General features: G+C 35.2%; 1 protein-coding gene across 1 annotated transcript; it reads left to right on the top strand.

Moving 5' to 3' along the window:
- Positions 1–3,033: 3,033 nt before the first annotated feature.
- Positions 3,034–9,220, top strand: LOC119613872 (lysosomal alpha-mannosidase). Its single transcript, XM_037969943.1, has 7 exons — positions 3,034–3,302; positions 5,850–6,034; positions 6,097–6,282; positions 6,344–6,683; positions 6,747–6,880; positions 6,946–7,867; positions 7,926–9,220. Exons 1-7 carry the CDS (start codon positions 3,225–3,227, stop codon positions 9,120–9,122), a joined length of 3,042 nt encoding a protein of 1,013 aa, XP_037825871.1. The 5' UTR covers positions 3,034–3,224; the 3' UTR covers positions 9,123–9,220.
- Positions 9,221–13,356: the final 4,136 nt, after the last annotated feature.

Genomic DNA, 13,356 nt, shown 5'->3' with positions numbered 1-13,356 from the left:
TGTTCTAGTTCTGTTCTAGTTCTGTCTAGTTCTGTTCTAGTTCTGTTCTAGTTCTGTTCTAGTTCTGTTCTAGTTCTGTTCTAGTTCCGTTCTAGTTCTGCTCTAGTTCTGTTCTAGTTCTGTTCTAGTTCTTTCTAGTTCTATTCTAGTTCGGTTCTAGTTCCGTTCTAGTTCTGTTCTGTTCTAGTTCTGTTCTAGTTCTGTTCTAGTTCTGTTCTAGTTCTGCTCTAGTTCTGTTCTAGTTCTGTTCTAGTTTTGTTCTAGTTCTGTTCTAGTTCTGTTCTAGTTCTGTTCTAGTTCTGTTCTGTTCTAGTTCTGTTCTAGTTCTGTTCTAGTTCTGTTCTAGTTCTGTTCTAGTTCTGTTCTAGTTCTGTTCTGTTCTAGTTCTGTTCTAGTTCTGTTCTAGTTCTGTTCTAGTTCTGTTCTAGTTCTGTTCTAGTTCTGTTCTAGTTCTGTTCTACTTTTGTTCTACTTTTGTTCTACTTTTGTTCTAGTTCTGTTCTAGTTCTGTTCTAGTTCTGTTCTGTTCTAGTTCTGTTCTAGTTCTGTTCTAGTTCTGTTCTAGTTCTGTTCTAGTTCTGTTCTAGTTCTGTTCTAGTTCTGTTCTAGTTCTGTTCTAGTTCTGTTCTAGTTCTGTTCTAGTTCTGTTCTAGTTCTGTTCTAGTTCTGTTCTAGTTCTGTTCTAGTTCTGTTCTAGTTCTGTTCTAGTTCTGTTCTAGTTCTGTTCTAGTTCTGTTCTAGTTCTGTTCTAGTTCTGTTCTAGTTCTGTTCTAGTTCTGTTCTAGTTCTGTTCTAGTTCTGTTCTAGTTCTGTTCTAGTTCTGTTCTAGTTCTGTTCTAGTTCTGTTCTAGTTCTGTTCTAGTTCTGTTCTAGTTCTGTTCTAGTTCTGTTCTAGTTCTGTTCTAGTTCTGTTCTAGTTCTGTTCTAGTTCTGTTCTAGTTCTGTTTTAGTTCTGTTCTAGTTCTGTTCTAGTTCTGTTCTAGTTCTGTTCTAGTTCTGTTCTAGTTCTGTTCTAGTTCTGTTCTAGTTCTGTTCTAGTTCTGTTCTAGTTCTGTTCTAGTTCTGTTCTAGTTCTCTTTCTAGTTCTGTTCTAGTTCTGTTCTAGTTTCTGTTCTAGTTCTGTTCTAGTTCTGTTTCTAGTCTGTTCTAGTTCTGTTCTAGTTCTGTTCTAGTTCTGTTCTAGTTCTGTTCTAGTTCTGTTCTAGTTCTGTTCTGTTCTAGTTCTAGTTCTAGTTCTAGTTCTGTTCTAGTTCTGTTCTAGTTCTGTTTCTAGTTCTGTTCTAGTCTGTTCTAGTTCTGTTCTAGTTCTGTTCTAGTTCTGTTCTAGTTTCTGTTCTAGTTCTGTTCTAGTTCTGTTATAGTTCTGTTCTAGTTCAGTTCTAGTTCAGTTCTAGTTCAGTTCTAGTTCCGTTCTAGTTTCAGTTCTAGTTCAGTTCTAGTTCAGTTCTAGTTCAGTTCTAGTTCAGTTCAGTTCTAGTTCTAATTCTAGTTCAGTTCTAGTCAGTTCTAGTTCAGTTCTAGTTCAGTTCTAGTTCAGTTCTAGTTCAGATCTAGTTCAGTTCTAGTTCAGTTCTAGTTCAGTTCTAGTTCAGTTCTAGTTCAGTTCTAGTTCAGTTCTAGTTCAGTTCTAGTTCAGTTCTAGTTCAGTTCTAGTTCAGTTCTAGTTCAGTTCTAGTTCAGTTCTAGTTCAGTTCTAGTTCAGTTCTAGTTCAGTTCTAGTTCAGTTCTAGTTCAGTTCTAGTTCAGTTCTAGTTCAGTTCTAGTTCAGTTCTAGTTCAGTTCTAGTTCAGTTCTAGTTCAGTTCTAGTTCAGTTTTAGATCACTTCTCGTTTAGTTCTAGTTTAAATTATGTTCTTTTTTTCCTACACTGTTCTAGTATGCAAGATGTACTCGATTACAATTTTCTCTTTTGCTCTCACACTAAATCTATTTCCTTTTTCTTACATCGTTTGTTTATTTTTAATGCGTACAGATCTCTTTTTCTCAAATAGTCGATATAGCTATTTTGTTTTTGTTATTGTGTTCAGTTTGGTCAGCATTTTTTGATTGTGCAGTGTAAGTGATCGGTCAGTTGACTTAAGAAAAGTAAATAAATAAAGGTTAAGTAGAAGAGTGAGTATGGATATGCAAAGAATCGAGGAGAGGGAGATTTTCTTGATTGAAGAGTGAGAATGAGCTGCAAGAAAAGTGGAAAAACCGGCTTGTATAAAAGATTTTAATATATATTTAATGGTTACTTTTTAGAGAAGAAAGAAAATGTATAAAAATGAATAGAGCATTTCATAATAGTGGGTTGTGTCTAAAAAGAGTTTTAAAAGAATTGCATCTTCAAATTGATCTATTCTAATGCATTATTTTATAGTTGACTAAGAAGTGGCTAGGCCTATTGTCTAGCAAAACAAATTTTTTTTTTGTAATTTGTTTTTATCAAATTATACTAAATTTTAATATCAAATCAAATTTGACACATTTTAAATAAATAAATGGTTTTCAAACACTTTTTCGTTAACTTGAGTACATTTCACTTGAAATAAATACATTTGACTACAAGTAGATCCCCTTTAAAAAATAAAGCTAATCAATTTATAATAATTATTTATGGCCCATAATAAGGTACTAGGTATTAGTCACTACTAATTAAAAATCTAAAATTTTCTTAAAAAATATTCAAATAAATTAAAATGATAAGAAATTTAATAGAATTCTCTGAAAACACTAACAAATTACTAAGATAGTAGAGAAATCAACTACTAGTGGGTTGCTAATATAAGACCCTATCATAAATTCAATACAAATATCGACATTTGCATGAAATGTCTGTATTAAAATTTCAATTTAAAATTTTAACATGCGGCTTTTTTCACACGCTTATCACTAAAAATTATAAAAAATAAAAAAAAAAGTTATTATTTCTTTTTAAAAAAATAATAACAAAACAATAGTAGTTACAGAAATTGAGTTTTACTCCAAGACTTCTTATCACTAAAGTTTTTTTTGTCGCAACCGTCAGTTATAAAATCATTGCAAATGTTTGAAATACAATCAGTTGCTATTTAAGAGGGGAAATAAGTGAAACAATAACGAAACGATATTATAGTTAAGAAAACACTTTTTTTATAGTGGAATTTTTTTAAAAAAGAAATCTCATGTTTTAAAGAATAATATTTTAAATTTAAAGTAAATTATTGGCAAACAAAAAAACTTTTGCTGCGGTCAAAAGTGAAATGAAGTTTCTAACAGTATTAACAGCACTTTTGGTGCTAACCTGGCTGGAGTATGGTGAAGCAGCCTGTGGTTACAAGGTAAGTTTTGTTGTTTGTCCTATGTAATTCAGTTCTAGTTGAGTTCTGGTTCAGTTTTAGTTCAGTTCTAGTTCAGTTCTAGTTCAGTTCTAGTTCAGTTCTAGTTCAGTTCTAGTTCAGTTCTAGTTCAGTTCTAGTTCAGTTCTAGTTCTAGTTCAGTTCTAGTTCAGTTCTAGTTCAGTTCAAGTTCAGTTCTAGTTCTGTTCTAGTTCTGTTCTAGTTCTGTTCTAGTTCTGTTTGTTCTAGTTCTGTTCTAGTTCTGTTCTAGTTCTGTTCTAGTTCAATTTCTAGTTCTGTTCTAGTTTTGTTCTAGTTCTGTCTAGTTCTGTTCTAGTTCTGTTCTAGTACTGTTCTAGTTCTGTTCTAGTTCTGTTCTAGTCTGTTCTAGTTCATGTTCTAGTTCTGTTCTAGTTCTGTTCTAGTTCTGTTCTAGTTCTGTTCTAGTTCTGTTCTAGTTCTGTTCTAGTTCTGTTCTAGTTCTGTTCTAGTTCTGTTCTAGTTCTGTTCTAGTTCAGTGTCTAGTTCTGTTCTAGTTCAGTTAGTTCTAGTTCAGTTCTAGTTCTAGTTCAGTTCTAGTTCTAGTTCTAGTCAGTTCTAGTTCAGTTCTAGTTCTAGTTCTAGTTCAGTTCTAGTTCAGTTCTAGTTCAGTTCTAGTTCAGTTCTAGTTCAGTTCTAGTTCAGTTCTAGTTCAGTTCTAGTTCAGTTCTAGTTCAGTTCTAGTTCAGTTCTAGTTCAGTTCTAGTTCAGTTCTAGTTCAGTTCTAGTTCAGTTCTAGTTCAGTTCTAGTTCAGTTCTAGTTCAGTTCTAGTTCAGTTCTAGTTCAGTTCTAGTTCAGTCTAGTCAGTTAGTTCAGTTCTAGTTCAGTTCTAGTTCAGTTCTAGTTCAGTTCTAGTTCAGTTCTAGTTCAGTTCTAGTTCAGTTCTAGTTCAGTTCTAGTTCAGTTCTAGTTCAGTTCTAGTTCAGTTCTAGTTCAGTTCTAGTTCAGTTCTAGTTCAGTTCTAGTTCAGTTCTAGTTCTAGTTCAGTTCTAGTTCAGTTCTAGTTCAGTTCTAGTTCAGTTCTAGTTCAGTTCTAGTTCAGTTCTAGTTCAGTTCTAGTTCAGTTCTAGTTCAGTTCTAGTTCTAGTTCAGTTCTAGTTCAGTTCTAGTTCAGTTCTAGTTCAGTTCTAGTTCAGTTCTAGTTCCAGTTTAGTTCAGTTCAGTTCTAGTTCATTTCTAGTTTAGTTCTAGTTCTGTTCTAGTTCTGTTCTAGTTCTGTTCTAGTGCTGTTCTAGTTCTGTTCTGGTTCTGTTCTAGTTCTGTTCTAGTTCTGTTCTAGTTCTGTTCTAGTTCTGTTCTAGTTCTGTTCTAGTTCTGTTCTAGTTCTGTTCTAGTTCTGTTCTAGTTCTGTTCTAGTTCTGTTCTAGTTCTGTTCTAGTTCTGTTCTAGTTCTGTTCTAGTTCTGTTCTAGTTCTGTTCTAGTTCTGTTCTAGTTCTGTTCTTGTTCTGTTCTAGTTCTGTTCTAGTTCTGTTCTAGTTCAGTTCTAGTTCAGTTCTAGTTCATTTCTAGTTCAGTTCTAGTTCAGTTCTAATTCTGTTCTAGTTCTGTTCTAGTTCAGTTCTAGTTTAGTTCTGTCCTACTTCTGTTCAAGTTCTGTTCTAGTTCGGTTCTAGTTCTGTTCTAGTTCTGTTCTAGTTCTGTTCTAGTTCTGTTCTAGTTCTGTTCTAGTTCTGTTCTAGTTCTGTTCTAGTTCTGTTCTAGTTCTGTTCTAGTTCTGTTCTAGTTCTGTTCTAGTTCTGTTCTAGTTCTGTTCTAGTTCTGTTCTAGTTCTGTTCTAGTTCTGTTCTAGTTCTGTTCTAGTTCTGTTCTAGTTCTGTTCTAGTTCTGTTCTAGTTCTGTTCTAGTTCTGTTCTAGTTCTGTTCTAGTTCTGTTCTATTTCTGTTCTAGTTCTGTTCTAGTTCTGTTCTAGTTCTGTTCTAGTTCTGTTTTGTTCTGTTCTAGTTCTGTTCTAGTTCAGTTCTAGTTCAGTTCTAGTTCAGTTATAGTTCAGTTCTAGTTCAGTTCTAGTTCAGTTCTAGTTTATTTCTAATTCAGTTCTAGTTTAGGTTTAGATCAGTTTTAGTTCAGTTCTAGTTTAGACTTAGATCGGTTTTAGTTCAGTTCTAGTTCATTTCTAGTTGAGTTCTAGTTCGGTTCTAGTTCAATTCTATTTCAATTCTAGTTCAGTTCTAGCTTAGTTCTAGTTCAGCTTTAGTTCAGTTCTAGTTCAGTTATAGTTCAGTTATAGTTCAGTTATAGTTCAATTCTAGTTCAGTTCTACGTTTTTCTTTAACGTTCATATCAATTTTCAAGATTTCCTAGAATTTGTTTTTATTTTTGGTTTAAATTAACAACTTTCGCTATCAACAAAAAAATCTGATAATTTAGCAACAACTATCAAATTGCTTCGAGAGTTTTTTGAAAAACAAATTATTGTTATTACAAATTGATATAAATCAACATGTCTGAACATGCCGACAATTTAAAGAAACTAAACAATAAATCAACAATTATCTATATAAATTTCAGTCATGTCCCTCCACCAAATCCAATATGATCAATGTTCATTTGGTTCCTCACTCTCACGATGATGCCGGTTGGTTGAAAACAGTCGATCAGTATTATTATGGTAGTCGCAATGATATTCAGCATGCTGGTGTTCAATATATATTGGATAATGTGATCGTAGAGCTATTGAAAAATAAATCTAGAAGGTGAGAAGGGATCTTTTAGGATTTGATATTTTTCTTACTAAATTTTTGTTTTCTCTTGTTAGATTTATCCAAGTGGAAACTGCCTTTTTCCATAAATGGTATAAGGAACAGACGTCGGATGTACAAAAGAATGTCAAGAAGTTGGTAGAGGATGGTCGTTTGGAATTTGCCGGTGGTGCCTGGAGTATGAACGATGAAGCTGCTGTGCACTATCAAAGTGTAATCGATCAGTTTACCTTGGGTTTGAAGTAAGTTTTTTAGTTCTCTTGTTGTTAGTAACGAATGGGTTAATTGAACTTTTATCTTTAGATTCTTAACCGATACCTTTGGTACTTGCGGCCGTCCTCGCATTGGCTGGCAAATTGATCCTTTTGGCCACTCTCGTGAAATGGCTTCTTTATTCGCTCAAATGGGTTTTGATGGTCAATTCTTTGCTCGTATGGATTATGTTGAGAAAGATACTCGTTTGGCTAATTTAACTGCCGAAATGATTTGGAAAGCTTCGGATAGTTTAGGTCAAAGTGCTGAACTCTTTACGGGTCTTTTATACAATCATTATGCTGCTCCCGATGGTTTCTGTTTCGATAGTTTGTGTAATGATAAGCCTATTATTGATGGCGATAGTTATGATAATAATGTTAAGGAGAGGGTGAGTTTTCGAAGGGGGATTTAAAAAGTTTAATGGAAAGTAATTTACTTTGATTGATTTCAGGTTGATACCTTCATTGCTTACATTAACAAAATGGCCAAGACTTATCGTTCTACCCACTTGTTAGTACCCATGGGAGATGATTTCAATTATGAAAATGCCAATATGAATTATAAGAATTTGGATAAGTTAATTAAGTGAGTATGAGACCGTCCCTAAAGCCCTAAAATTTTCTTTAATTCCAATTTTCTTCTTTCCGCAGATATGTCAATCAACGTCAACTTATGGGCACTAAGATCAATCTCTTATACTCGACACCCGCCTGTTATTTGAATGCTCTACACGAGACTACCAAACTTACTTGGCCCAATAAGACTCAAGATTTCTTCCCTTATGGTACTGACAATCACACCTACTGGTCGGGCTATTTCAGTTCTCGTCCCACCCAAAAGAAATATGAACGTGATGGCAATCACTTCTTGCAAGTAACCAAACAATTGACCACATTGGCCAATCTTACCACCACCGAGGCAAATCAGAATCTCGATAAATTGAGACAAGTTATGGGTATTATGCAGCATCATGATGCTATTACCGGAACCGAGAAACAACATGTTGCTGCCGATTATGACAGACTTTTGACAGATGCTATAGTTGCTGCTCAAGCTAACACCCGCTTGGCCTTGCAAAAGTTAACTAATTTGACAAATGGTGAATTTGTCTCTTGTCTACAATTGAATATAAGCGTTTGTGAATTTACTCAGAAATCGGCCAATAATTTGGTGATTACCGTCTTTAATCCTTTGAGCCAACCTAGTACTCAATACATTAGAGTTCCCGTTTTAAATGTCAGTTATATTGTAACCGATGCATTAGGCAAGGAGATCCCCCATCAAATTGTACCCGTGCCAGCTGAAGTTTTAGCTTTAACCGATTTGCGCAAAAATTTGACTCAAACCGAATTGGTATTTGAGGCTTATGTTGAGAAATTGTCCAATTTCTATGTGAAAGTAAGGCCCCAACCTAAATACTTGGAATATGATGTCTACAACAGTGAGGGTGTGCAGCTTAACAATAGATTCTTGAGATATCAAGCTAATAAAGTGGGCGTTTTTATGCCACCCACTGCTACCACTAATGAAGTTAAGCCTAGAGCTGCCGGAGATGTGATCGTGCAAAATTCGGTAGGTTTACTTTATATAAAAATTTGAACAATTTTGCTTATAATATTTTCTATTACAGCTGGTGAAGTTGACCTTTAACAATAAGGGCCTGTTGTACAACATCCAAATGAATGGTGTTTCCGAAAATATTACCCAAGAATTCTACTACTATAAGGGTGCTTTGGGTAATAATACTCAATCTAAATTTAGATCTTCTGGAGCCTACACTTTCCGTCCTAATGGCACCGAGTTATTGGTTAGTCCCTCTGCCACCATTAAGGTATACAATGGTCCTCTAGTCAAGGAAGTTCACCAACGTTTCAACGACTGGGTTTCCCAAGTCATTAGATTATATGAGCGCAAGAATGTTGTAGAATTCGAGTGGTTGGTGGGACCTATTCCCATTAAAGACAATATTGGCAAGGAAATTATTACCCGCTTCACCAGCAATATAACCTCTAAGGGAGTGTTCTATACCGATTCCAATGGTCGTGAAATGTTGAAGAGAGTACGCAATCAAAGAGAATATTTCAAACCCGATTTAACCGAGAAGGTGTCAAGTAATTACTATCCCGTTACCTCTCGTATTGCTCTGCAAAATGAAAAAGTACGTTTGGCTTTACTCAACGATCGTGCCCAGGGTGGTTCCAGTTTAAAGGATGGTGTTTTGGAATTAATGTTACATCGTCGTTTATTGCATGATGATGCTTTTGGTGTGGGTGAAGCTCTCAATGAGACCGTTAATGGTAAAGGTTTGGTAGCTCGCGGTAAAATCCATTTAATTCTCAATTCCGTAAACAATAAGCCTACCGTACAAGAACGTCACTTGGCCCAAGAATTACATTTGCCCTACTGGAAATTCTTTAGCAGTGGTCTTAAAGCCACCAACAAGAAAATACCCAAACTACCCGTCTTCTCTTCTCTGCCCAAGGGCATTGAAGTTTTGACTTTGGAACCTTTCAATAAGAATGAACGCCTATTGCGTTTTGAAAACATTTTGGATAAGACCGAAACTGGCAATATAACCTTCAATATGCGTTTGATTTTCGATGCCTTGGGCGGTGAGGAAATACGTGAAATGACTTTGGATGGTAATATGAAATTGTCGGATATGAAGAGATTTAAATTCCAACCTGATGGCACAGTACCCAAGAAGGTTGAGTATTACACTTCGAAACATACACCCTTGTCGGCTAAGAAGAGTGATGGCATCAATAAGTTTACCATTACTTTGGAACCCATGCAAATACGTACTTTTATTGTTAAGTGGAAATAAATGGAGAGAAATAGAGTAATGAAGTACCCCCCAAAAAAAATTCGACAGTAGATAATCGAATTTGCAAATAAAAAGCATTAAATTGTAAACGATATAAACCGACTTATGTTTTTTTTAAGGGAAAATGGGGAGTACACAAACCTTCTGTTCAATTATTACACGATCTAGTACTAATCGTTTAGTTCAATTCAGTTCTAGTTAAGTTCTAGTTCCAGTTCTTGTTCAGTTCTAGTTCAGTTCTAGTTCAGTTCTAGTTCAGTTCTAGTTCAGTTTTAGTGCAGTTCTAGTTCAGTTTCTAGTTAAGTTCTAGCTCAGTTCTAGTTCAGTTCTAGTTCAGTTCTAGTTCAGTTCTAGTCAGTTCTAGTTCAGTCTAGTTCAGTTCTAGTTCAGTTCTAGTTCAGTTCTAGTTCAGTTCTAGTTCAGTTCTAGTTCAGTTCTAGTTCAGTTCTAGTTCAGTTCTAGTTCAGTTCTAGTCAGTTCTAGTTCAGTTCTAGTTCAGTTCTAGTTCAGTTCTAGGTTCAGTTCTAGTTCAGTTCTAGTTCAGTTCTAGTTCAGTTCTAGTTCTAGTTCTAGTTCAGTTCTAGTTCAGTTCTAGTTCAGTTCTAGTTCAGTTCTAGTTCAGTCTAGTTCAGTTCTAGTTCAGTTCTAGTTCAGTCTAGTTCAGTTCTAGTTCAGTTCTAGTTCAGTTCTAGTTCAGTTCTAGTTCAGTTCTAGTTCAGTTCTAGTTCAGTTCTAGTTCAGTTCTAGTTCAGTTCTAGTTCAGTTTCTAGTTCAGTTCTAGTTCAGTTCTAGTTCAGTTCTAGTTCAGTTCTAGTTCAGTTCTAGTTCAGTTCTAGTTCAGTTCTAGTTCAGTTCTAGTCAGTTTAGTTCTAGTTCAGTTCTAGTTCTAGTTCAGTTCTAGTTCAGTTCTAGTTCAGTTCTAGATCAGTGCAAGTTCAGTTCTAGATCAGTTCTAGTTCAGTTCTAGTTCAGTTCTAGTTCAGTTCTAGTTCAGTTCTAGTTCAGTTCTAGTTCTAGTTCAGTTCTAGTTCAGTTCTAGTTCAGTTCTAGTTCAGTTCTAGTTCAGTTCTAGTTCAGTTCTAGTTCAGTTCTAGTTCAGTTCTAGTTCAGTCCCAGTTCAGTTCTAGTTCAGTTCTAGTTCAGTTCTAGTTCAGTTCTAGTTCAGTTCTAGTTCAGTTCTAGTTCAGTTCTAGTTCAGTTCTAGTTCAGTTCTAGTTCAGTTCTAGTTCAGTTCTAGTTCATTTCTAGTTCAGTTCTAGTTGAGTTCTAGTCCTAGTTGATTTCTAGTTTAGTTCTAGTTCTTTTCTTGTTCAGTTCTAGTTCAATTCTAGATCAGTTCTAGTTCAGTTCTAGTTCAGTTCTAGTTCAGTTCTAGTTCAGTTCTAGTTCAGTTCTAGTTCAGTTCTAGTTCAGTTAGTTCAGTTCTAGTTCAGTTCTAGTTCAGTTCTAGTTCAGTTCTAGTTCAGTTCTAGTTCAGTTCTAGTTCAGTTCTAGTTCAGTTCTAGTTCATTTCTAATTGAGTTCTAGTCCTAGTTGATTTCTAGTTCATTTTCTTGTCAGCTCTAGTTCAGTTCTAATTCAGTTCTAGTTCAGTTCTAGTTCAGTTCTAGTTCAGTTCTAGTTCAGCTCTAGTTCGTTCTAGTTCAGTTCTAGTTCAGTTCTAGTTCAGTTCTAGTTCAGTTCTAGTTCAGTTCTAGTTCAGTTCTAGTCAGTTCTAGTTCAGTTCTAGTTCAGATCTAGTTCAGTTCTAGTTCAGTTCTAGTTCAGTTCTAGTTCAATTCTAGTTCAGTTCTAGTTCAGTTCTAGTTCAGTTCTAGTTCAGTTCTAGTTCAGTTCTAGTTTCAGTTCTAGTTCAGTTCTAGTTCAGTTCTAGTTCAGTTTCTAGTTCAGTTCATGTTCAGTTCTAGTTCAGTTCTAGTCAGTTCTAGTTCAGTTCTAGTTCAGTTCTAGTTCAGTTCTAGTTCAGTTCTAGTTCAGTTCTAGTTCAGTTCTAGTTAAGTTCTACCGGTCAGTTCTAGTTCAGTTCTAGTTCAGTTCTAGTTCAGTTCTAGTTCAGTTCTAGTTCAGTTCTAGTTCAGTTCTAGTTCAGTTCTAGTTCAGTTCTAGTTCAGTTCTAGTCAGTTTCTAGTTCAGTTCTAGTTCAGTTCTAGTTCAGTTCTAGTTCAGTTCTAGTCAGTTTCTAGTTCAGTTCTAGTTCAGTTCTAGTTCAGTTCTAGTTCAGTTCTAGTTCAGTTCTAGTTCAGTTCTAGTTCAGTTCTAGTTCAGTCTAGTTCAGTTCTAGTTCAGTTCTGTTCAGTACTAGTTCAGTTCTAGTTCAGTTCTAGTTCAGTTCTAGTTCAGTTTCAAGTTCAGTTCTAGTTCAGTCTAGTTCAGTTCTAGTTCAGTTTCTAGTTCAGTTCTAGTTCAGTTCTAGTTCAGTTCTAGTTCAGTTCTAGTTCAGTTCTAGTTCAGTTCAGTTCTAGTTCAGTTCTAGTTCATTTCTAGTTCAGTTCTAGTTCAGTTCTAGTTCAGTTCTAGTGCAGTTCTAGTTCAGTTCTAGTTCAGTTCTAGTTCAGTTCTAGTTCAGTTCTAGTTAAGTTCTAGTTCAGTTCTAGTTTAGTTCTAGTTCAGTTCTAGTTCAGTTCTAGTTTCAGTTCTAGTTCAGTTCTAGTTCAGTTCTAGTTCAGTTCTAGTTCAGTTCTAGTTCAGTTCTAGTTCAGTTCTAGTTCTAGTTCAGTTCTAGTTCAGTTCTAGTTCAGTTCTAGTTCAGTCCTAGTTCAGTTCTAGTTCAGTTCTAGTTCAGTTCTAGTTCATTTCTAGTTCAGTTCTAGTTGAGTTCTAGTCCTAGTTGATTTCTAGTTTAGTTCTAGTTCTTTTCTTGTTCAGTTCTAGTTCAGTTCTAGTTCAGTTCTAGATCAGTTCTAGATCAGTTCTAGATCAGTTCTAGTTCAGTTCTAGTTTAGTTCTAGTTCAGTTCTAGTTCAGTTCTAGTTCAGTTCTAGTTCAGTTCTAGTTCAGTTCAGTTCAGTTCTAGTTCAGTTCTAGTTCAGTTCTAGTTCATTTCTTGTTCAGTTCTAGTTCAGTTCTAGTTCAGTTCTAGTTCAGTTCTAGTTCAGTTCTAGTTCAGTTCTAGTTCAGTTCTAGTTCAGTTCTAGTTCAGTTCTAGTTCAGTTCTAGTTCAGTTCTAGTTCAGTTCTAGTTAAGTTCTAGTTCAGTTCTAGTTCAGTTCTAGTTCAGTTCTAGTTCAGTTCTAGTTCAGTTCAGTTCTAGTTCAGTTCTAGTTCAGTTCAGTTCTAGTTCAGTTCTAGTTCATTTCTAGTTCAGTTCTAGTTCAGTTTCTAGTTCAGTTCTAGTTCAGTTCTAGTTCATTTCTTGTTCAGTTCTAGTTCAGTTCTAGTTCAGTTCTAGTTCAGTTCTAGTTCAGTTCTAGTTCAGTTCTAGTTCAGTTCTAGTTCAGTTCTAGTTCAGTTCTAGTTCAGTTCTAGTTCAGTTCTAGTTCAGTTCTAGTTCAGTTCTAGTTCAGTTCTAGTTCAGTTCTAGTTCAGTTCTAGTTCAGTTCTAGTTCAGTTCTAGTTCAGTTCTAGTTCAGTTCTAGTTCTAGTTCAGTTCTAGTTCAGTTCTAGTTCAGTTCTAGTTCAGTCCTAGTTCAGTTCTAGTTCAGTTCTAGTTCAGTTCTAGTTCAGTTCTAGTTCATTTCTAGTTCAGTTCTAGTTGAGTTCTAGTCCTAGTTGATTTCTAGTTTAGTTCTAGTTCTTTCTTGTTCAGTTCTAGTTCAGTTCTAGTTCAGTTCTAGATCAGTTCTAGATCAGTTCTAGATCAGTTCTAGTTCAGTTCTAGTTTAGTTCTAGTTCAGTTCTAGTTCAGTTCTAGTTCAGTTCTAGTTCAGTTCTAGTTCAGTAGTTCAGTTCTAGTTCAGTTCTAGTTCAGTTCTAGTTCATTTCTTGTTCAGTTCTAGTTCAGTTCTAGTTCAGTTCTAGTTCAGTTCTAGTTCAGTTCTAGTTCAGTTCTAGTTCAGTTCTAGTTCAGTTCTAGTTCAGTTCTAGTTCAGTTCTAGTTCAGTTCTAGTTCAGTTCTAGTTCAGTTCTAGTTCAGTTCTAGTTAAGTTCTAGTTCAGTTCTAGTTCAGTTCTAGTTCAGTTCTAGTTCAGTTCTAGTTCAGTTCAGTTCTAGTTCAGTTCTAGTTCAGTTCAGTTCTAGTTCAGTTCTAGTTCATTTCTTGTTCAGTTCTAGTTCAGTTCTAGTTCAGTTCTAGTTCA

The sequence above is a fragment of the Lucilia sericata genome, unplaced genomic scaffold (assembly GCF_015586225.1).
Source record: "Lucilia sericata isolate MDLA Ls3-8-SP2 unplaced genomic scaffold, ASM1558622v1 Contig002394F_arrow, whole genome shotgun sequence".
Lineage (NCBI taxonomy): Eukaryota > Metazoa > Arthropoda > Insecta > Diptera > Calliphoridae > Lucilia > Lucilia sericata.
This window is presented reverse-complemented; position numbering and strand designations above follow the sequence as displayed.

Excerpts from the sequence above, each read along its gene's own strand:
- LOC119613872 (XM_037969943.1), top strand. The coding sequence starts at position 3,225 with ATGAAGTTTCTAACAGTATTAACAGCACTTTTGGTGCTAACCTGGCTG. Across the intron at positions 3,303-5,849 it reads AAGCAGCCTGTGGTTACAAG|TCATGTCCCTCCACCAAATC; the intron begins GTAAGTTTTGTT and ends TATAAATTTCAG. Across the intron at positions 7,868-7,925 it reads ATGTGATCGTGCAAAATTCG|CTGGTGAAGTTGACCTTTAA; the intron begins GTAGGTTTACTT and ends TTTCTATTACAG.